Source organism: Malaclemys terrapin, chromosome 14 (assembly GCF_027887155.1).
Source record: "Malaclemys terrapin pileata isolate rMalTer1 chromosome 14, rMalTer1.hap1, whole genome shotgun sequence".
Lineage (NCBI taxonomy): Eukaryota > Metazoa > Chordata > Testudines > Emydidae > Malaclemys > Malaclemys terrapin.
In genome coordinates, this window is record NC_071518.1 from 2,405,546 (window position 1) to 2,429,623 (window position 24,078).

At 51.5% G+C, this 24,078-nt stretch overlaps 1 protein-coding gene across 1 annotated transcript in view; it reads right to left on the minus strand.

Moving 5' to 3' along the window:
- WWP2 (WW domain containing E3 ubiquitin protein ligase 2) overlaps window positions 1-24,078 on the minus strand; it is an 88,060-nt gene that overhangs the window by 17,877 nt on the left and 46,105 nt on the right. The window contains exons 8-10 of the mRNA XM_054048801.1: window positions 22,350-22,566; window positions 6,149-6,238; window positions 3,250-3,424 (exon numbers count right to left, since the gene is read on the minus strand). Coding sequence (XP_053904776.1) covers window positions 3,250-3,424; window positions 6,149-6,238; window positions 22,350-22,566 — 482 coding nt within the window. The remainder of the gene's footprint in view (window positions 1-3,249; window positions 3,425-6,148; window positions 6,239-22,349; window positions 22,567-24,078) is intronic.

Here is a 24,078-nt window from a genome sequence, read left to right on the forward strand (position 1 = left end):
GACGGACGTCCACACACAGCTTCCACTCTGAGCCACAGGGCTGCCTAGAGCCCCGTGGTCGAGGCACGCGGCAGCTCCTCTGCCTGCCAACCGAACTGCCCTTGTGTCAGAGGGTGCAGGTGAACCTGAGGGGCCATGTGAAATCCTGGTGGGGTGAGACAGGACACGGGATTGGGAACAAACAGAACCCGCGGCAGTCAAGGCCCCTTCTCCCCACACACATCTGCCGAGCAGGGACTGGGGTGAGCAGGCCATGGCCACGCTGAGAAATCCTGGCTCATGCGGCGGGCTGTCTCAGCTGCCCCTCCCAGCTCAGACAGACGCACAGAGCAGCCTGCCAGAGAGCCAGCCGAGTCACGTCCGGAGGTATCACCTCACTGGGACCTAAAAATAACGGATTTGAACAAACATGGCAGCGCGACACGAGCGAAGCCTAAAGCTGCAGGAGCCAGCCCCCGCGCTGCTCCCACAGTGCCCACACATGTGCAGCGAGGGGGAACGGCCAGGCTGCTAACAGCCAGGGCGAGACCCAGCTCCCAGGGGCAACACAGAAACATAAGGGAAAAGTAACATGGTGCCCAGTTAAACCAGCACAGCAAATGCTCCAAGACTGCCAAGGGCAGGAGCCCACGGAAAATCCCCAGGGCAGGGCCAGGCAGCCGAGCACGAGAGAGCAGCTTCTGGACACAGCCCTGTCCCCATCCATGCTGCCGGGCGGAGAAGCCCAGAAATGCTGCCCTAGACAGAGGCCGGCGATACCGAGAAACCTGGGCCACCCGCATGACTAAGTAATGCCAGCCTAGCCCAGCTGCCTCTCCTGCCACACAGGCAGGCAGGCCCAGGAGGGCTCAAGCCAAAGGCCCTCCGGGGATGGGAGCTGAGCAGCAGCCAACACTCCTGGCAGCAGCGTTGGAAGCAAAAGGATCATCACTTCCAGATTTAGCCTGATGAAGTGAAGTCCCCTCCGCCCTGCCCAGCGCCCGGCCGGGCTGTGTCACAAAGCGCTGGCCGGGCTGCAGCGCAGTGGCTCGGGGGCTCACGCTCAGAACCCAGGCAACGCTCTGGACTGACGGACTCCCCTCCCACTCAGCGCTTGGGAGCCAGCGCTGCCAACCCCGGATGAGAGCGATGGGCACGTGGAGGGCAGCAAAGCCTGCGGCAGCCCAGCAAGCTCGCTGAAGGAAAGGGAGGGCCGGGCTTGGAAGGGAAGGAAGAGCTGAGAGCAGGGAAGGCAGGTTGCTCCGCGCTCTAACGCTGCCAGCACACCACGAGTTGGATGCAGGGGCCATGGCCAGCTGCACGGGGCATTTCTATAGCTCTGGACTGCTCAGCCTCCTGGCTCCCTCCGTGGGGAAGAGCAGTTCATCACCCAGGAGCTCTCGCTTGGGGGGGGAAGGGGCTGTTTTCCCACGCCGACCCCACGCTCACACCCACGAGCTCTCCGCTGCTCCTGGCAAGGACAGCAGGCCCACGCACACGTGTCATCGGAGCAGACCGGAGGGCTTGGAGCAGTGGACACAGGAACTGGGAGAGGCTCAAGCGTCTTCCCACAATCACACCCTTGCGGAGCCCTGGGAGAGCAGCGCTGCCCAGGGCTGAGGCCTCCTGTAAGATCCAGGACTCAGCCAGGGGCTGTTTGACAGGGGAGTGGTTGGAGGTCCTTGCACTGGGGGGCAGAGGCGTCCTGGGTAAAGGTCAGCGCACAGGCCTGATGACTCCACTGGCTAAGTCTGCGGCCTGCCAGCTGCTGACCTGCACAAGTGCAGAGTCAGCTGTGGTCACGGTGCTCAGCAGGACTGGAGGGTGGGTTTGGGGACCGACTGACCCGTCCAGAGAGTCTCCTCGCCGCAGATGTCTCCAGCCAGTCCCTCTCGGACTCTGAAGTTGGAATTCCAGCTCTTGAGCTAAGCAGGGAGGGTCCTGCCCAAAGGGGATAGGAGCTGCCAGAGCCCAGACTCTGCACTCAGCAGCTGCACCCCCCCAAGCGAGGGGAGAGCTCTCCATCCCCCACCAAGGAGACGTGGCCATTTCGGCCAGCTCAAGCCCAAGGAAAGAGGCAGGGACAGCAGGAGCTCAGCCCTGGGGCTCCGGGGGCCTTTGGCCTCACCCCAGCAGCCACTGCCTGAGCCCCCAGGAAGGGGAGCCGCCCGTGTATTACCTTGCTTCGGAATTGATCGTTCCAGTCTCCCGGGACAGAGTGTGACCTCACTGCCCGAGCCCAGCCACGCCATCAGCTAAACACAGGTTCCCGGATGGAAAAGTCAGGCCCAGATGGGCTCCGAGCACCTCTCTCCTGCCACAGATCCAGTTCCCAGAACGGCCTGAGCTCTGCATGGCACCCAGCAGAGACCTGCAGCCATCCCACCAGGGACAGCTCCAGGATGCTCCAGAGAAGGCCCCAGGGACTCACAGAGGAGTCGACGGAGAAAGCAAGTTCCTCTGCCATGCTAGTCTCCCCCCATCCCAGGGGAGAGGGCCTGAGGTCATTTCCTGCTGCCTCTGCTCAGGACAACATGAATCATTAGGCTGGATATTAGCAGAAACTTTCTAACTAAGGGCAGCGACGCTCTGGAACAGCCTTCCATGGGCTGGTTTCTAAGAGCAGGCTGGACAAACGGCTGTCAGGGACAGGCGAGGTTCACTTGGCCCTGCCTCAGCACAGGGGGCTGGGCTAGATGTCCTCTCCAGGTCCCTTCCAGCCTGACAGTTCTAGGGATCTCTTTAAAGAGGGAACGCCAGTTCCCTCAGGGTTTCTTGGCTCCCTGCCTTGGAGGCAGCAGAGGTGTTTGTGGGATCTTCCCAGCTGCTCCAACCCCTTGCTCTGAGGTTCCTGCAGTTCTTGTCCTCTGGAGCGGAGCGGATCAGGGATACAGCACATGAGGGCAGTGGCTGTGAGTCAGCTGGAGAGGCCCTCTGAGGAGTGCTGGGCTCTGGAACTAGGAGAAGGGACTGGTAAGTGCCTGGAGAAGTGCCCAATACAACGGGCAGACTGCAGTGTGGGGAAGGGTCCTAGCAAGTCATAGCTGGAGAAGACTGTATTGTCACTGGAGACCCTGGAGGCTGTTTGGGTCCCACGTCACCTTCACTGGTTAGCAGGTCTGACAGACCCTCACTCATCATTCCACAACTACAGCCAACATCCCTGAGCAGGGCCTGGATTCCGCACACGCTGCTCAGGGAGGGCCGATGAAAACTGCTCCACGGTCCCACCCGTCTGACCCCTTAAGAGGAGAGGTCGACTTCCCTTACCTGGTACAGGAATCTTTGGCTGAACTGCTGCATGGCCCCTTGGAGCTGGTTTCGCTGCGTCTGCCACTGCTCGTAGTTCCTCACATACTCCGCTGTGGGACGCTGCCAAGTGGTGGTCCTGGTGTTGTGATCCACATAGTAATACCTGCCCCGGGGGTCCACTCTCTTCTCCCAGCTGGAAACACCGCAGACAGGACGGCATTACTGACGGTAATTGCCACCCCCCGTACAGACCCTCCGCTCGCCCCGACACCCACTTGCTCACACACTACCACCTTAGCTGACTGTCCGTTAGCACGGCTGGCTAATCCGTTGGTACGTGCTAGTTGGGGTGCTCCGCAGATGCTTGTGGTTTTCCCCAGGGCTCAGCCTAGCAAACTGGTAGCTTCCAGAGTGCTCCAGTGCGTGGCTGCAAAGAAAGGGAGGCAGATCTCCCTGCTCCCAGCCGTGGGATGAGCCCGCATGGTCTGTGATCTCACAGCGCAGTTCACAACAGCAAATCAAACCCGCGCTGCCGTCATCACACAGAGCCTGACCGCTCAACCCTGGGCCGCGGAAGCAGCATTCGTAATGAGCCTTGGGAGGTGCTCCTAGTGCAGGGGGTCCCCCAAGGGGCACTGGAGAGAGAACTGGAGGGCAACACGTGGATGGAACAAACATGGCAGGTCAGAGGGATGGAGGATGATGGAGATGTTTAAAAGCCAAAGAAAGAATGTAAAGCTCCCTTGCTAGCAGAGAAATGGTGCCCTTGCTGCTGGGTCCAAGGCACCAGAAGATGTTAGATGCTGTTCTGCTTTCCAAGCTCCTAGATACTGTCTGTGGTTACCCCATGAGGGGTTCAGCCTGGGGCAGCACCCAGTCTCATGGCTGATAATGATTCTTGGCCATGACTTACCATGGTTACTTGGTAACTCAGAGACCAGGAATGTCAGTGGAACATACCTTCCTTCCTAGGAAATGAACCTTCACAACTGTCAGATGGGCAGCCAGGCCATCTGCCAGCCTTACAGCCCTTCATGGGCCACTCACAGCCAGGCCATCACCCAGCCTACCAAGGAATAGGAGGAGGTCCCTGTCAATAGGGCCACAAAGCCATGGGGAAGGATTATCCCAAGGTGCTAGAGAAGCCCCATGAGGAAAAAACTCTTCTCAGGCTGAAAGGGACGGCGTGTGTCCTGGACACACAAGTTCTCTTCCTGCGAGGGCCTTAGGGGTGAGCGTTCAAGCCCATCCCGGCTGGCGCCAAAGCAGACCCATAGAACCACTAGAACTGAGGCTTCAAGGCCAGAGACTCAGCTTCCATTCCTGCTGCTAGACCCAAGGCAGAGCAATTACTCAGTCCTGCCGGGGGAGAATAGACACTCAGTGGCCAGGAGTGCAGCCCCGCTGCCGAGAGGGCTGCCCCACCCCAGGCACAGGCTGCCCCGGAAGTCTTGAGAGGCTGGTGATGAGAAAGGCGCTGGTGGAGCCTTTGGAGCCAGACTCAGTGAGCAGCAAGGCCCAAGCCGATGGTGGCGTTTCTGTGCCTTGCAGAGCTGGGTCGCACAGCGTCCCACTGGTACCGAGCTTCTCGCCGTGCTGCTTTGGAGCAGCTGGGAGTGGAACAAACCCCTCCCCGTGGGGTGTCAGAGACGGGCCCCAGGGGTTATGGTACCCCCACCTGCCACTGCAGCGGGTTGCTTAGTTGCCTCCGACACCCGCAGGACAGAAGCCGTCTGAGGTGCCGGGATGAGCAGAGGGCACAGTGCATTCACAGAGGATGCGCTATGGGCTAGGCTTTGGCTCGCGGCAGCATTTCAGGGGTTACTGGTCTCCAAACTCACAGGCAAGAAAGGAGTCCAGAGCCGTTCTGGGGGAACTGGATTACAAGAGCTGTGGTGGTCGAGCGTGTCCCGGCAGGACCAAGACTTTGCACTGAGTCCTACCACTGCAATCTCATTTCAAACACTGCTTGTCCTCCCCTCTGAGGGGCCAGTGCTGCCGGCTTTACATGGCAGCTCTAGTCTCAATCAGACTGGAACCTTCACTCCACGGGGAACGGATTCCTTTGGATAGGACGACTTCAGCACCACGGGACACGAGACTGACGGGAGCCATGGTGCCTCTTTGCAGATGTCCTGTTAAGCCGGGTAGTGCTGCTGAGTAGTTGGAGGACAGGAGCTGTCCAAGGAGAGCCCAGGTGCTAAAGGAAGTGACACTGGTGATTCCGTAGGTTTCTCCCTCCCTCTCCCCACCCAGGTCCACAGCACCAGCCAGCGCCATGCTGGGGAACTGGGTCATGGGAAGCCCCCTACCGCATCACAACCACCACCAGGGGGGTTTTCTGGGAGGGTTCCCACCCATGTAAGGGCCTGTCTAAACTCAGAGTAGTCTAGGAGCTCAGACAAGACCACAGGGCAGCAGGGAGGGCTGCAGAGGTCCGGTTTTAGCAGGAGGTGGTGTATGTAAGTAGGAGAGATGAGGGGTATGGAAGCGACGTGGGAAAGGCCTTATTTCACATTCACCCTGCACGCTGGCTTTTAAAGTACGTTCACTGATTAGGATCACTCTGGTCTAAATGCAGCCAAGGGAAGAACAATGATTTGGCTTGATCACTTTCAGCTTTTACGGGGCACAGAGGGAAGGAGAGAGCCAGATAGTGCTCTGGAAAACAAGGGCTCAGAGGGGCTACAGATAGAAAGGGACTGAGGCGAGTAAGTATGGACTGGCATGAGAACATGTGCCACATCCCCAGGAGGCAGCAACCTGCCTGGAAATGGAGATGCGTCTCTCCCACCTTCTCTCTCTCCCGTTTTCTCCTTTGCATGCAGCCTGCTGTGTGCCCAATCCATTCAGGCAGCTATTATCCGGGGGCTCCCCTCTGCCCTCGGAAACTCCAAGTATCTCAAAAGTGTCTTACCCTGGAGGCAGAGGTCTCTCCCAGGTGGTGGTCTTGGTGTTATGGTCCACGTAATAGACCCTCCCGTTTGGTAGCTCTCGTTGTTCCCAGCTGGAAGAGAAAGGCACAAAGGTGGCTGGGATGACTGGTGGGTCAGGAGATCTTTTCCCGGCAGCTGATGGGTCACTTTCCAAGCAACCGAATCCCTGAATGGCCAAGGCTGCCTCCAGACCAGAGCAGAGACCTCACAGAACGTTCGGAATTACCCCAATTAAACACAGCAGCTTCCCAAGAGTGGACAGGCAGCAACTGCGTCACCCTTACTCAGGGGCTTGAGTAAACGTCCTGCAGCTTTACAGCCCTGAAGGCTGAAGCCCTCTTTTCACCCACAGCCCAGCACAAGCCTCTTCCCCCGCTACACACCTGTGTCTGCGCACACATCTCAACCCCCTCTGAGACACCACCACTAGGGCAGCCCGGTATCAAGAACATAAGAGCGGCCAGACTGGGTCAGAACAAAGGTCCATCAAGCCCAGTATCCCGTCCTCTTGACGGTGGCCAATGGCAGGTGCCCCAAAGTGAATGAACAGACAGGTTATCATCAAGTGATCCATGCCCTGTCGCCCATTCCCAGCTTCTGGCAAACAGAGGCTAGGGACACCATTCCTGCCCATCCTGGTTAATAGCCATTGATGGACCTATCTTCCATGAATCTATCCCTTTTGAACCCCGTTATAGTATTGGCCTTCACAACACCCTCTGGCAAGGAGTTCCAGAGGCTGACAGTGAGTTGCGTGAAAAAATACTTTCTTGTGTTTGTTTTAACCCTGCTACCTATTAATTTCATTTAGTGGCCCCTTGTTCTTGTGTTATGAGAAGGAATAAATAACACTTCCTTATTTACTATACCACTCGTGATTTTATAGACCTCTGTCATATCCCTCCCTAGTTGCCTCTTTTCCAAGCTGAAAAGTCCCAGTCTTAGTAATCTCTCCTCATATGGAAGCCGTTCTATACCCCTAATAATTTTTGTTGCCCTTTTCTGAACCTTTTCCAATTCCAATATATCTTTTTTGAGATGGGGCAACCACATCTGCACACAGTATTCAAGATGTGGGCGTATCATGGATTTATATAGAGGCAATATGATATTTTTTGTCTTATGTATCCATTTCTTAATGATTCCCAACATTGTTTGCTTTTTTGAGTGCCGCTGCACATTGAGTGGATGATTTCAGAGAACTATCCACAATGACGCCAAGATCTCTTTCTTGAGTGGTAACAGCTAATTTAGACCCCATTATTGTATATGTATAGTTAGGATTATGTTTTCCAATGTACTCTGCATTTATCCACATTGAATTTTATCTGCCATTCTGTTGCCCCATCACTCAGTTTTGTGAGATCCTTTTGTAGCTCTTCACAGTCTGCCTGGGACTTAACTATCTTGCATAGTTTTGTATCATCTGCAAATTTTGCCACCTTACTGTTTACCCCTTCTTCCAGATTGGGTATGAATATGTTAAATAGGACTGGGCCCAGTACAGATCCCTGGGGGACACCACTATTTACCTCTCCCCATTCTGAAAATGGATCATTTATTCCTACCCTTTGTTTTTTATCTTTTAACCAGTTACCAATCCATGAAAGAACCTTCCCTCTTATCCCATGACTGCTTATTTTGCTTAAGAGCCTTTGGTGAAGGACCTTGTCAAAGACTTTCTGAAAATCTAAATACACTATGTCCACTGGATCCCCCTTGTCCACATGCTTGTTGACCCCCTCAAAGAATTCTAGTAGATTGGTGAGGCATAATTTCCCTTTACAAAACCACGTTGACTATTTCCCAACAAATTACGTTCAACTATGTGTCTGACAATTCTGTTCTTTACGATAGTTTCAACCAGTTTGCCCAGTACTGAAGTTAGGCTTACTGGCCTGTAGTTGCCAGGGTCACCTCTGGAGCTCTTTTAAAAAATTGGCGGCACATTAGCTATCCTCTAGTCATCTGGTATAGAAGCTGATTTAAATGATAGGTTACAGATGACAGTTAGTAGTCCTGCAATTTCACATTTGAGTTCCTTCAGAACTCTTGGGTGAATACCATCAGGTCCTGGAGACTTATTACTGTTTAGTTTATCAATTTGTTCCAAAACCTACTCTAATGACACCTCAATTTGGGACAGTTCCTCACATTTGTCACCTAAAAAGGACGGCTCAGGTTTGGGAATCTCCCTCACATCCTCAGCCGTGAAGACCAATGCAAGGGCCCATCTAAATCCCCACAACTGAGGCTGCCCCTTAGTACTGACATTTGCTGATGGGATACCGGAAATGGAAGTGGAGTGAGACCCCTCCCCCCAGTCTCACGTCACGCAGGTCAGACAGAGGACAGCAGTGGCTTTCAAATCTGGGGGTCAGATCTGAATCAGGCCCTACGGGTGAGAAGGTCTGTATCCCATTGCCTTCAACCAGCCCGGCACCTCACCTCCACCCTGTCTAATAGCACACTTCTGAATCCCTCGTACAGCTCCCATCTCACCTCGAGGCAGACATATCCCCCAAAAGACAAGGCAGCACTCCACAGGCGCTCCACTGACTCCACGGTTCTTTATTATTAAGAGTTCCATTTACAATAGAAACAGGGACTTTCTCAAAGCCAGCCACACCTAACCCTGACCTGAAGCCAGTTCCTGATCAGTGGGCAGATTACACAGTATGCCATTACTCTTTTTTATTTGACTGTTTCTGATCAGACCCTGCCTGTATTTTATCATTTCCCATCCTCTCATTGTCACTAGGACATAGAGATTCTCTATTAATAGATCCTCCCCTAAGAGATGTCCAAACCACGTGCTCCTCCGCACCAATCGGCTTTCCCCCAGCTCTTAATTTAAAAATTGTTCTACAACCTTTTTAATGTTAAGTGCCAGCAATCTGGTTCCATTTTGATTTAGGTGGAGCCCATCCTTCCTGTATAGGCTCCCCAGTTCCTAATAAATCTAAACCCCTCCTCCTTACATCGTCTCATCCATGCATTGAGACCCTGCAGTTCTGCCTGTCTAACTGGCCCTGCGAGTGGAACTGGGAGCATCTCAGAGAATGCCACCATAGAGGTCCTGGACTTCAACCTCTGATCTAGCAGCCTAAATTTGGCCTCCAGGACCTCTCTCCTATCCTTCCCTATGTCATTGGTACCTACCTGTACTACGACCACCGGCTCCTCCCCAGCACTACACATAAGCCTATCTAGAGGTCTCGATAGATCCGCAACCTCTGCACCAGGCAGGCAAGTCACCGTGCGGTTCTCCCGGTCATCGCAAACCCACTCTGTTGCTGGACTTCTGCCTGCATTCTCTTTACTCCTGCAGCTGGTTCCTTTGTTGAGGTTTTGTTTTTATCAAGGGAGTGGTTTTGGCTTTGAAGTTTAAAGAATGTTGAGTTCTAGCCCCTGCTCACACTCCCCCTGTAAACTCCCTAGCAAAACTCCTGTTAGTCGCTCCTGTTTGCTAGCTCCTCCAGTCACTTAGGAGCGGGCTTTTTAAAGTCCTGGTCTCCCTGAGTAGCCCCACCCCTGGTTAAGGGTTGATGGGTGCTAAATGGGTTAGGGATCACAGCCTCATTAAGAAGCTCTCAGCCTTGCCTAGCAGGGCGCTAGGCTCAGCATACACACAGTCCCCCAAACCACAGCACAGAGCTCAATTTCCATCCAGCTATACAGCCTCATTGGGCAGCAGCTCTTTACGGAGCTTAACCCTACGTACTGCACTCTGTTGGGCGGATCCAGGGACTTCAGTACCACTTGTGTGGAGCACAGAGAGTCACTCAAGCTGGAACCCTGCCTTGATGGGCCTGGGCACATCGTCCACTTTGGCAAGCTGTGCTTCAGAAGCAAATATGCTTGATCCTTGGCACTGGCCTCAGTCAGCCCAGAAGAGATCTGGGCCTGCAATGCTGTTCATGTTAGACACAGAACCACTTTGGCTTTTGCAGTTGATGATGCTGAATCTCTGGCACAAGATTTGTGTTGATCTAGTGGGATATGGGGACTTTGGTGCCAATAATGTCAGCCACAGACCCACGTTAGCATGTGTCAAGTATCAGAGGGGTAGCCGTGTTAGTCTGAATCTGTAAAAAGCAACAGAGGGTCCTGTGGCACCTTTAAGACTAACAGAAGTATTGGGAGCATAAGCTTTCGTGGGTAAGAACCTCACTTCTTCAGATGCAAGTAATGGAAATCTCCAGAGGCAGGTATAAATCAGTGTGGAGATAACGAGGGAGGGTGAGGTGCTCTGCTAGCAGTTGAGGTGTGAACGCCAAGGGAGGAGAAACTGTTTCTGTAGTTGGATAGCCATTCAGTCTTTGTTTAATCCTGATCTGATGGTGTCGCATTTGCAAATGAACTGGAGCTCAGCAGTTTCTCTTTGGAGTCTGGTCCTGAAGTTTTTTTGCTGTAAGATGGCTACCTTTACATCCGCTATTGTGTGGCCAGGGAGGTTGAGATCACGTTAGCATGTGATTCTCCAGAGGTAACCATGCAGGACCCTCAGCACCAAGCTCTTATTGAGATGGACACAGCCAGGAACGATGGGGTTCATGGGACAGGCAAAGTACATAGGAGTGCAGCAATTCCCCAAAAAGGGCTATTTTGGAGAGTTTAAAGTACCCACACCCACATCATAAATTACTTGAAAGCTTATTTTATGTACATTTGGATGAGGTATGATGTGGAGCTGTCAAGTGGTGCCATAAGCCTGTAGGCAAGGTGAAACAATAGTACCCAAAATGAGAAAGTGTCATTTTTCGCACAATTCCAGAAACGCTGCAACCAGACTATGACTACAGCTTCTACTGTTCACATTAATTTCAACACCCGAATGTGGTTTTTATTGGTCAAAGCTATCAAAAGACAATGTATTAAAAGCTTCTTCTAGTGGTTGTGCATGGGCAAGTTGTTTTTTCCCCCAGAAACAACGAAGCTATTTAACACATGGCAAAAATGGCAAATAGCAACATTGTGCAATATACTAACATGAAATGTTTTCACATTGTATATTTTTAATTGTCAAAGTATCTCACAGGTGATTATAATAGTTTTCTCTATTTTCAATTGAAATGTGCTGACCAGATCAGTCTCACACTGATGGCTGTGCACGGCAGGAGTTGCCTGCCCATAGTTTGTACTGTATATTGGGTAGCTATAAATGTACATAAATTCCTAATGTAACGCTAATCCATGTTTATTAGAGCATAAGCTTTCGTGGACTACAGCCCACTTCTTCGGATGCATCCGAAGAAGTGGGCTGTAGTCCACGAAAGCTTATGCTCTAATAAATTTGTTAGTCTCTAAGGATGCCACAAGTACTCCTGTTCTTCTTTTTGCGGATACAGACTAACACGGCTGCTACTCTGAAAGCTAATCTATGTGTAATCTTTTGTATATACAATGTAGCATCTAGTCTGCCTGCTACAAGATTTTAATTTGTAATTGCCTATGCATGAAGTACTAAACTTTGAAATAGCCTAGAAACTAGCTTTTTAATTCACAGGTCAGTACTAGTGTTATAGATGACAATACACTGCTTCATACTGGGCTTCAATCTAAAAGGGCCATTACCTTACTAACCTAAAGATCTAATTTATATCTAATTTAGCACAAGTATGTCTATTTGTACAAAATGAAAAATGATGGTAGTCATGCTAACAGTATAAATTGGGAATTTTACCTCCACAGGAAGTTACAATATATAAGACATGGCGGATACAAGTCCCTTACATCAAAAAGACACTTCATAAACTTTGAAAAGGGTGTTCTTTATCAAGAAAAATCAAAAGAATGCAAAAAACTGTCAAAAGTCACCAGTACTGGCAAGAATTCTCTTTTATTGACAGCAGAGCCAAGGAGAGATGAATTGTATTGGTATCTACTAGGTGAGTTTTCTAGTATAGATGATGTGCCACCAATACTCCATTACAAGACTGACTTTCTCTTATGTGCAACAAGAAAACTCCTCTCCTGTCCAAGCTGCTACAACAATATAAAGCCCTACTTTCCTTAAAACTGCAAGCTATTCCAGCAGCATGTTGCAGGAAAGATTAGAAAAACACTGCGGTTCTGCAATTTCATTACATGAACAACATGGACAAGGCAAGTCTACGCCTGTTCTATGAAACATCACAACCTCAGTTGATGCTATCCAAGCTGCTAGTAATCTGAAGCAGGAACTTAAATCATCCAAATTTGTGTAGATGTTCTTCTAGCAAGTAAGCCTGATGAAACACTTTCAAATGAACAAGTGGTTTTGTATAATCCTGTTTCAATCTGAAACAGCCAAAATGAAAGCCTCAAATTTCACCGAGCTAGGTGATTGTAGTTTACAGAGGCAGCCACTTTTGTGCCCCAATTGGTAGCGGAGTTTCTCCTCTGGTTGACAGATACAGAGGCATACAATTCAGCCAGCAATAAGGATCATCCTTCAGAAGTTATTCAAAAAGATGCCTCAATTGCAGTGTGCATTGTACTTAACCTTGATCGATCAGTCCTTTAGCCCTCATATAGATTGTGCCGATCACAACATGTCTTCCATTCTTCTCTTATCCTGGCAAGCTGCATTCTAGACAGTTCTTGTGGGGGGAAGTGCATTCTGATTGGCCCAGGAAACAGGCTCCAGCCAATTGAAATCTTTTTTTTTTTTTTTTTTTTAATTAAAGTACATTTTAAAAAAATATCTTTGAATAAGCTGGTTTCTGATTGGCTGAATTAATGTTTGTCTCAGCTCCTCCTGCAAACTGACAGTTGATTGTGCAGTGATCCCTACTGGTGCAGACACAAATACGGTCTTGCGGAAGCTCAGATGTCATTGGGCCCTGGAAGAATACAGGAAGTAGTTTATTATCCACATTTTCCCAACTATGTTGTAATAGTCATCCAATATCTGGGTTACTTATGTTCGAAGACACCCAAATCTTTGTTTGCTAAGATGCTCTTTTGACATGCTCTTCAAAACTGTGACTTGTCTTCACACAGTGACTTGTCCTTTTTGATGACTAGATTGATGCGCAGGCACTTTAGGTCTCTGAGGGTCTCCCTTTCTTTCTCACCTGGTCATACACTGTTACCAACTTCATTGCTACAGAAATTGTGGCTTGTTAAGTACTGTCTCCCAATTTGGCAAGATCTCCGAAGCGGTAAGTGCCCTTTGTTTTGACAACACAAACAGGGATGACAGAGTCATCCCGTTAATGAGCATACAGCAGGAAGTGTGTTGCAGAAATCAGGAGTGAGTGCATCACAAATTGCTTGCAGTTTTGCTGGTAATGGTGCCTGTTTCGGTCCACATGCTATCTGTGTGTTCCATTTTGGAATCTGTATCGGATGACCTAATTACTGTGGTTCCTTTGACACCAAGAGACTATGCTGGCACATACAATATGCAGAAGCATCCTTGTATCCACTTTCTCTTTAATATTGTACAAGTCTTAGGCTGCTTCAACACCTCTGCTGGTGATGGACTTTGGTACTTCACCATTGGAAGAGACTCCAGCAAGGAGTGTTTGTGCTGGATGTGCTCTTACAACCTCAGGTGCATTTTGAATCATATATTCACAGAGGAATTTTATAGGTGACTGACTGCTTGTTGGATGCCACATTTAGAAACTTTAGAATACCAGTCACCGGGTATTGCATCCAGCCTTAGATTCTGTCCAGCGCTGTCTTTCTGCAATTTTCACAGAGTTACTGTTGTCGTATCTGTCAAAGACTTTGATTACAGAATTAGCTTTGTGAAATCCTTTTAGGACCTGCCTCAAGTACTCAGCAGCCAATTCATCTAGTGTGTGGAATTTATCTCTAGCCATTATTGGTGTGACAGCCATCGGATCTCTGATGTACACTTCCTTTGTGGCATGCTCTTAGCTCATGGATTCTGTCAGCTTGAGCTTCCAGAAGATGTCCTGATTTAGCATCTCTTCTTTTCATTGTTCCATCAGCATGGAAGAGTGACACAGGCACTGGTCCTACTGGGTCACTAAGAACAGTTGCCATTGAAACATCATCTCTGCATCTTTCTAAAGGACAGGAAAACAATTTCTGGACTGATAGCTGCTGTGATTGTCCCTCCCTTGCCAGACCTAAATTTGGTGGTCTTGGCCATGTCAGCAAATATTTTGATGCCAGATTTCTTGATTGGGCTGAAGAAGCTGGGTATCCCATCAGAATCAAGTGCATCTCTCACAAATTTCTCCATTTGTTCTTCACCAACATCTACTGTTAGCCATAGAGACTCTTGTGCATCTGATGTTTCATTCAATCCAGTAGATATATTAAGCCCCTCTGGATACAGTTCAGGGTCAAATGGTTTGTTATATTGTTGATGACGTGGCTGGTAAGAGGTGTCTGTAACATGCTCTTCATCACTCTGCAGTGCAGTGCAGAGGCATGGATTTGTTTGTGGACTGTCTACATTACTACGTATTAGGCCACTTCTTACTCCCATAGCTTTTGCATATTCACTCAGGACTTGTGAGGGTCCATCTGACAAGAGCTGGCTTCTGTCTTGTCAGTCCTACAATCCCACTGCTACCCTTTGAGTCTCTGGTGTCACTTTTCTCTGTTCCCAGGTCACCCTAAATTCCATTGAAAGAACCAGGAGTCGGATGCACAACAAATTCCCCAGCTTCAAAAGCACTGTGCACTCTGGGGAGAGCTAGCATGTCAGTAATGTAGACTGGTATCCCCTGGTGTAGTTGGGCCTCCTTGCAGTAAAGAAGTGTGGCAGCATGGCATTCTGCGTGTTTCCAGTCACCCTCTTGCTCTGCATGGACATTTAGAACAGTATCTGCATAACCTGGAGAAAATGATCCCAGAACTTGAATGTAGCAGACTGGGCATTCGTCCATGTCTGAAATTCCTCCAGTCATGGTAGCATATGCTGAGTCACAGCATCATCAAGCTTTTAAATGACGTACTGTAAGGACCCAATGTCTTCAGACTCAAACACCTTTGGAATGTTAGCCAACCTTAGCCAGACTCCACGCGTGCCCCCTCCCTGCTCATGACACTGAACAAATGAATAAAGTGCCAGAGCACTCAGGGCCTCCGCTGCTAGAGTCAGGCCACGCAGCGCACACGTGCAGACACTCAGGGTCAGCAAGAAGGTCTCACCATCCTGCGTCTTCCCAGAATTTCCCCGTGCATGGAGGGAAACAGCACAGGGTGTGAAAAGCATCCAGGCGAATCACGTTGGTACCAAATTCATTTGGGAGCGTCTGTTTTCCACTTACTGAGCAGCACATACGGCTGCTGATCCATTGTCCGAACGGCATGCTGCTGTTTCCTTACATTTCAGCGCTGTTGTGTACACTGTGGTCATCTCAACTGGTTTGGCATCCGCATGTGGTGCACATGCAACTGCTGTGTAGCTGCTCTTGGTTGCAAGCTTGTGGTTGAAACCAGTCCAAAATGGAATCCCCCGAGTGTGAACAATATCAACGTCATTTGGCATTGGTAGGACATCACAAGGTAGCCATCTTAAGACACCAGGAAAGATCTTGGGCAGTGTTCATTTGTAGGTGACGAGTTTATTTTCACAAGTACTTTTTCATGGGGAATTTGTTCTGGGTTTTTCAAATGCTGTATACTGCATAAGAGATCTGTTTGCCCAGGGAGAATAAGTGACTTTTCTTTCCCACATTTCCCACATTTGCTGTGATGCTGGACTATCTGCAGCCTGTTCTTGAAATACCACTCTAGCCATTGAATGGAAGGTGTTCTTTCCATCAGTGGTCTCTACATTGATGTCTATATGATCATGGTTCATGGATGACATTTCCATCAGCATGAAGTGGTACAATTCCATTTGAAAGGAACACACTGGAGTCTTTCCACTTCAGGTTTTGCAGTGCTAGTGATGAACTGCCTCACCTCATCCTAATTTAGGCAGGATCCATGAAGGTGCAGTCTATCAATTAAATTGTGAGACCCAAACTCATGGTGTAGCTGTGTAGCAAGACTTGTGTGCAGTGGTGTGATAATTTTGTAGCTGTTAAGTGCTGTCAGCATGATATCGTGTTGATTCCCGAAAACACTATCACACTACAGAAAATACTGCAAGAACTCTACACAAAAAGAAGCCAAGTCAGACTGAAAACGAACTGCTCTAAAACGAAATGTATGCAGTCTGATGTCTTGCCAAAAGCCCAAATAATAGTCAAGGGAGAACAAATAAAAGAAGTTGAGCAATACGTCTATTTGGGCCAAGAGATTAACATGCACCATGATCAGGAGGGCGAACTCTCGCAAAGAAAGCAAGCAGGTTGGTGTGCATTCAGTTCTGTCAAGGATGTCCTCCAAGGAAAAATGAACAAGGCAACACGTGCAAACCTCTGCAACTCAACAGTACTGCCAGCAATGTTGTACAGCAGCGAAACATGGGTGCTGACCAAGATAGAGGAGCAACAATTGTCTGTCACGGAGTTGGTGATGGAAAGAATTCTGGGGATTTCAATCCGTGACTGAGTCCCCAATGAAGTGATCAGACAGCAGAATGGAGCGCAGGACATGGTTGTTGAAAGCAGGTATAGTAAAATGTGATGGGTCGGGCATATAACTAGGCTCACTGACAATCAATGGACTGCAGCTGTCGCCTAGTGGTACCCACAGGAACGGAAATGACCACTCAGCCAACCTCCAAAGAGATGGGAAAATTTTATCTTGAAAAGGCATGGCCGCCCATGGAGAAGGAAGGCCAGGATAAGAGAAGAATGGAAGACATGTTGTGATCGGCACAATCTAGATGAGGGCTAAAGGGCTGATCGATCAAGGTGATCAAGATTAAGTACAATGCACACTGCAATTGAGGCATCTTTTTGAATAACTTCTGAAGGATGATCCTTATTGCTGGCTGAATGGTATGCCTCTGTATCTGTCAACCAGAGGAGAAACTCGGTACCAATTGGGGCACAAAAGTGGCTGCCTCTGTAAACTACAATCACCTAGCTCGGTGAAATTTGAGGCTTTCATTTTGGCTGTTTCAGATTGAAACGGGATTATACAAAACCACTTGTTCATTTGAAAGTGTTTCATCAGGCTCACTTGCTGGAAGAACATCTACACAAATTTGGATGATTTAAGTTCCTGCTTCAGCTGTTACTCTAGCATCCAGTCAGGACAAGAGGTAAAACAGACAAACAACACCCTAGTGAAGTGTGGTGACAGAATCAGTCTCAGCTGCAAAGAAGTTAGTGTCTGGGTTTTGCTTATGCATGTGCATTGCATCTTGTGCCCATTCTCCAGGCCCAGGCCCAGGGATGAAGCTTTGTCAAACTCCCAAGAAATGTGGGCAGTTTATTTGCAAGCACCCCTCTCTCTAATCATGCTTCAGGGCTGGTCCACACTAACCCCCCACTTCCAACTAAGATACGCAACTTCAGCTACGTTATTTACGTAGCTGAAGTCGAACTATCTTAGTTCGAACTTACCGCGGGTCCACACGCGGCAGGCAGGCTCCCCCGTCGACTCCGCGTACTCCTCTCGCCGAGCAGGAGTACCGGCGTCGACGGCGAGCACTTCCGGGACCCGGAGGCAAGTATACACGTACCCTGTGTGTGTGACTGGTGGAAAATCCCCAGCAGCCTTCCCTCCCTTCCGAAGAGCAAGGTGATTGTGGTTTTATCCAGGGACCCTGTCACTGAGAGTTTGCAGCGTGAGGCACGCCTGCCTGCACTGCACACCAGTATAACTCTGTTCTGGCTGCAGGAAATGGCTTCACCAGGCAGTGGCTGTAGGGAGCAGTGGCCAGTGTGAAATGGCAGTGCTAAGGTAACCCGCAGTCCAAACAAAATGCCTTGCCTTATGTAAGAAACCACAGCACCCTGCCTTCTGCCAGACAGCATAATGTGCCTCTTTGTGTGCGCGAGACAGAGCTCTGTATACACGCCGTGTTAACTCGCTCTCCGTCCCCAGTGCAGGATCATCACTGATAGGAACCAGATGCAGGAGCTGATGACTCCAGCTGCCTTCCCATTCCATTATCAGCCAGCTGGGAAACCTGTGTGTTAAAGTGGGGTCCCCACCCCAAACGTTTCCAACTCTACAAAGCAACTTCTCTCATACCCACACGTACCCTGGCTTCCTTCAAGTTAATCACATGATAAGTTTAAGAGTAAGGCCAGGTGGATGTAACGGGACGGATTCTGGGTGCTGCTGGAACTGGAATTATTCAGACCACCTTCCGGTATTCTCCAGCCCCTAAAACAGACTCCCAGTCATGTGCATGAGACTCCTTTGTGCTCCCCACATCTGGTGCAGATGTTCTGAGACAGGCATCTGAGCAGAACAAATAGCTCAGAATCGCCACATGAACCTGCACTCTGTAGATTCCATGGGTGTGATGGGAGTTGGGGAGAGAAGCAAGCTCCAGGCATCCATCCGATAAAGGGAGTGGACGTGGGGGAGATCATCCTACTGCGTCTCTCCAGGGACCAAAGGCAGTGCGTAGAAAAGCCAGGGCTCCTGCAACAGGCACTCGACCCCCTGGAGCATTCTAAGCCAGTGAGTGACATGAAGGCTCTCGGACCCACCTACAATGGCATGATGCTCAATAGCAGGTGGGGACCCAGATCCCTTGTAAGCAGCAAGCCTCAGAACTGCTCCGCATGCACTCAGCACTCCTCCCCAGTCAGTCACCAGCCACAGCCCGGCCACCAAGACCTCCGAACTGCTCCGCATGCACTCAGCACTCCTCCCCAGTCAGTCACCAGCCACAGCCCGGCCACCAAGACCTCCGAACTGCTCCGCATGCACTCAGCACTCCTCCCCAGTCAGTCACCAGCCACAGCCCAGCCACCAAGACCTCAGAACTGCTCCGCATGCACTCAGCACTCCTCCCCAGTCAGTCACCAGCCACAGCCCGGCCACCAAGGCCTCAGAACTGCTCCGCATGCACTCAGCACTCCTCCCCAGTCAGTCACCAGCCACAGCCCGGCCACCAAGGCCTCAGAACTGCTCCGTACGCACTCAGCACTCCTCCCCAGTCAGTCACCAGCCACAGCCCGGCCACCAAGGGGTTGATCTGCACACTGCTCAGCCACGTATGGGAATGTCTTGCTACTAAGCCTGAACATACCCAGCTTTGTCTGGGTCCCCTTCGTCCTTTGACACTACTGCCCACATGGACACGGCTGACTGCTTCTCCAGCCTGCAAGCTGCTCCCCAAACCGCTAGCCGAAGTCATTCCCAGCAACACACCAGCGTGGTAAGACAGCCAGAAATGTGCCTCCCCAGATCAGGGCCTAATAGAAACCCCCTGTCCCCACAAGCCCATTTGCACCAGCTCTGGTTCACGTACCTCCACTTTTTTCCCCCACCTCATTTTAGCCACCAGGGGCACTGCCAAGCCAGAGCAAGACTCTGGGGGGAGAAAGGCTGGTCTAGCCTCTCTTGGGTCAGGTCTCACATTTGGCCACTTATGCCCTAGAAATCTGGTTCCTGATGTGCTCAGAACCGCCAGGAGAGACCCCAGAATACACTCCACTCCCACTAGCAGGCCAGTGGCTTAGCACAGCACGAGTCTGTAACTCCATTAACAAGCCCCAGCTAGAGGGTGAATCATTTTACCCCCAGGAGAGCCTCTGCCCAGGGTACAGATAGGGAACGGCCCAAGCTGCGGTGTGGTGGTCCTTAAAGTTCATGCAGGCCAGTGGGTGCAACAGGAGGGGTTTTCCTGCTGCTGTTCCTCCTCCTCCCTACCCCCACCACAAAGAGCAGGTTGAATATTTGCCGCCCTCTCTCCCTCAGACATGCTGGATTCTCTGTTCCAATCACAGAGAGAAACAGCAGCAAGAACGTGCCGTTGAGCCAGGGCATGGACAGCAAATTAGCCCATCCTCAGTGTGGCTCCCCGGGGCCATGGAATGAACACAAGAACGGCCGTACCGGGTCAGACCAAAGGTCCATCTAGCCCAGTATCCTGTCTGCCGACAGTGGCCAATGCCAGGTGCCCCAGAGGGAGTGAACCTAACAGGCAACGATCAAGTGATCTCTCTCCTGCTATCCATCGCCATCCTCTGACAGACAGAGGCTAGGTGGCTGGAAGAGCTGAACGTGCTCAAGCGCTGGCTTGACACCTCCCTGCACCCTTAGGGGCTTCCATAACGCTGTTTGTGAGCAGCACACGGGCTGGGCTGGGCTGGCAGTCACAGCCCACTCACGCCCGGAAAGGCAGCGCCCCAGGTCTGCCCGGGCGAGAAGAAGGAGATCTTCAGTCTGACCAGCAGGAGCAGTGAGGGGCTCCAGCTCCTGCTGGAATAAAGACCTTTTTCAGACTGGCCTTTTCCAGCTGCCTGGAAACAGGAAGAGCCCAAGCCCTGAGAACAGTAACCCTCACACCCCCCCCAAAGACACACTGAGCTGTTAACCCTAATTACCTGTGACTGACACATGAGCGAGGCCCTGACCTTCCAGGCACTGGCTTAGCCAAAGGAAACAAACAGCTCACTTCACAGGAAATGCAGGAGGCCATTTTCCCCTTTAACAACCCTTCTTGCTGCGTTGCCTGAATGGCCCAAATGTAAAGAGAAAGCTTTCACTCAGGCTGCCCTCCGGCAACCTGGGCTGGGCTGCACACATCAGCCGTAATTTCCAGAGCGCCCCTCTCCCAACGGCCCTGCTACTGGGGGGACTGCAAGCACCAAGACCTCCTCCCTGCAGGCTGTATTTCTTCTGCTGGGAGCTGGTGTCATCTCCAATGCCCAGAGCCAAGCAAGAGACACAGGAACAGGGCCGGCTCTAGGCGCCAGCAAAACAAGCTGGTGCTTGGGGTGGCACATTTTTAGGGGCGGCATGGCTGGCACCAGATGTGCCCCGGTCTCCCTAGCTCACCTCCGCTGCTACCGCTCTCGCGCCGCTGCTCCCCCTCCCTCCTAGGCTTGAGAGCCTGGGGGGAGGAGGCAGGGCTGGGGATTTGGGGACGGGGCGGAGCTGAGGCGGGGCCAGGGGGTGGGGTAAGAAAAAAACAGGGGGGGAGGGGGCGGCCAAAATTGTTTCTGCTTGGGGTGGCAAAAATCCTAGAGCCGGCCCTGCACAGGAAGTTGCGTGGCCTTAGGTAACCTGGCAGGACACCAGCTCATGCAGAGGACAGGCAGATTTTTATGTGACAGAGGAATCAAGTCTCACATCTTTTCTTTAAAGGAACAGGAGGAAGCTGAAAACGAAATTCTGCTCTGAAGCTTTTTTCACCTCCTGCTGTTACCTGTATCTGGAAAGGCCCAGGACTGGACAGAAACCCAAGAACAGAGCTCTCGCTGGTTCCACCTCCTGTGTGCATCTGACAGCACACTTTGTCTGGTCAGACCCACTGTTTCATAGAATAGAATATCAGGGTTGGAAGGGACTCAGGAGGTCATCTAGTCCAACCCCCTGCTCAAAGCAGGGCCAATCCCCAGACAAATTTTTGCCCCAGATCCCTAAATGGCCCCCTCAAGGATTGAACTCACAATCCTGGGTTTAGCAGGCCAATGCTCAAACCACTGAGCTAACCCTTCCCGCATTTCTCTGTATAGCAGCTAGCATGGGCGATCCCAGCTAAGTGTGACCCCCCCCTTCCCCCTCCAAACTGACAGGGGAGCAGGACCTTACATGTTTCTAAGAGTTTATTTTTTAAAATGTTCAGGCCCTCTTGTTTAAAGGGAGCGCTCTGGAAATTTCCCATCTCTTTGTAATGTATGTGCCACAGACACCTTCTGTCCTGCTCAGGGAGAGCAAAAGGCGCAGTTCTTCTCCTGGGGACCTGACAGCAAGGGATATGTCATGTTGCCGCTATGTATAGCCCCTGAGAATGTGAAACGGATACAGCCTTGGCCCACCCCCTGCTGAGGGAGGAGAGGTCAGTCCCCACATACAGCCAAACACAGATGCGGTCCATGGACCAGATCTGTCACAGTCCGGCTGCTTGTCTGTGCTGCTTCAGAAGGTGCCCAGAGCCCCATGTGCTTTTGTGTTTCCATAGCCAGCCTGGCAGAACAGAGCCCCCCTCTCCAACACAGCTGCTCCTGTAGGCTCAGAGCAACGGCCCAGACCACTCAAGCTCCTCAGACCCTCTCTGCACAGAGCTAGCCTCACTCCCCCTACCCCAGCACGTGAGGAGCAAGCGCCGTGGTGCCCTGCCCTGGGAATGGACCACACCGTGTTCGGAATGGGCCTGAGGCTGGAGACGGAGCTGCTTACCCGGGAGGTAGAGCTTCCAAGGCCTGTGCTGCAGCCTGAGGTGACTGGGTGCCTGAGGCAGGGGCCGGCTCCTCTGGCTCCCCAGGGACGGATGAAGCAGGAAGGGTGGCAGCGGTGGACCCGGGGGTCTCGCTTGACACTGCTGCAGGTGGCGAGGTCACTCCCACCACAGACCTTTCCTCTTCAGCGTCAGTAGCACCAGCAGAGTCCCCATTCACTGAAAATGTAGAGGGCAGAGAGATTAGGGCTGAGTGAGGAGAGACAGGCAGCCGTGGCTGATCTAGCTGGCCCCGATACGTGCATGGCCCCACCTCCTGAGGAGAAGGGAAAACGCACCACTACAGCCATTCTTACTGACGGCAACAATTAGCCTCCACCCCAGGGCCCCAGGTTCACCAGGAGCTTGTGGCCCTCTGCACAGGGAGCTTCGCTGTTCACCCAAGGGTGGGGAGCAGTACTAGGGCCTCTGTTCCTCTGCCAGCTGCTGCCACCCCCTGCGCCTCCTCTGTCTGTACAGGCCGGATTGGCGGGACCAAGCAGAGCATGTGGGAAACAAGGGCGCTCACTGTCTAGCATTTCCCCTGCGGCTGCCAGCAAACTTCCCGGCTCTAGGGGCACTGGGTTAATTCAGGTGAGGAGCAGGGATCCCAAAAACCTGCCAGGAGGTGCCCTGGGCCTTGGGAAGGGCTGACTCAGCAAGTCCGACAGTGCCAGTAAATCCGATACTGCTGGACCACACTGAATACTCAGCAGGAAAGGAGCAAACCTCCGAGCTAATGGGGGGGGCGGGGAGGGAGAGAGAGAGAGAAGTGGCAGCACATTAGCCTGCAAGATGCCACCCAGTGGTTCCGCCCACTGCCCAAAGCTCTTGCCTTTCCTGGTTTTCTGCTGGGGGCAGGTAGTGCCCACTTCCCTGCCACTCCCTCACAGGCCATGCCACTAGCAGCTGCTGCACCTCCTCTGCACAGGGAAGAGGAGTGCAGCCACTCCTGGCATCCCAGTGTGCACACGTGCTCACATGCGTGACGGAAGGATGGCAGCTCCCACTGTGCGTGTTTGCCAGCCCCTCACCTTGATGCCCGTGGCTCTGCTAGGACTCAGGGGAACCCACGACTGGATTCTAAGTGTAACGCGTGACCAAAGCCAGGCCACAGGCTTCAAACTGGTTCCAAGCGTGAAAACAAGCAGCAGCTTTTGGCCCATGTTGACTGAAGGCTAGTTCTGGGAGAGGGAACCCCAGCCAGTCCCTGCACCTCGGTCCCCGCAGGAGACCCCTTCGCTCACAGGGAGAGATGGCTTCCACACAATGGGTAAGTCAGTAGAAATCCCAGCAGTCAAAGCAGAGGCCAAGTTACCATGGCCCTGGACAATATTACGCCTCGGAGGTTACTTGTAGGCCCTAGGCAGATTCCTAGATGCTCGTAGATACGTACTGCATAAGAGAGCCAGGACCTGAGGGATTTTACAGACACTGAAAACACCCCACAGCTCCAGGTTATGCCTGCAGTTCTGTGGAACGCTGGGTTACACTGCAGTGGGACAGGGGCGGTACGAACAGGACAGCCTGCATCTCACAGGCTCACCTTCTCAGCGGACAAGGAGGCAGCCAGGAGGGTATTAAACTACCACGACTAGGAGAAGGAGGCAAACCATGTACAAATGAACTCAGCGTGTCGCGAGCAAACTGAATTGATACAGCCAAGAATGTGGCGAGAAGATTGCGATCATT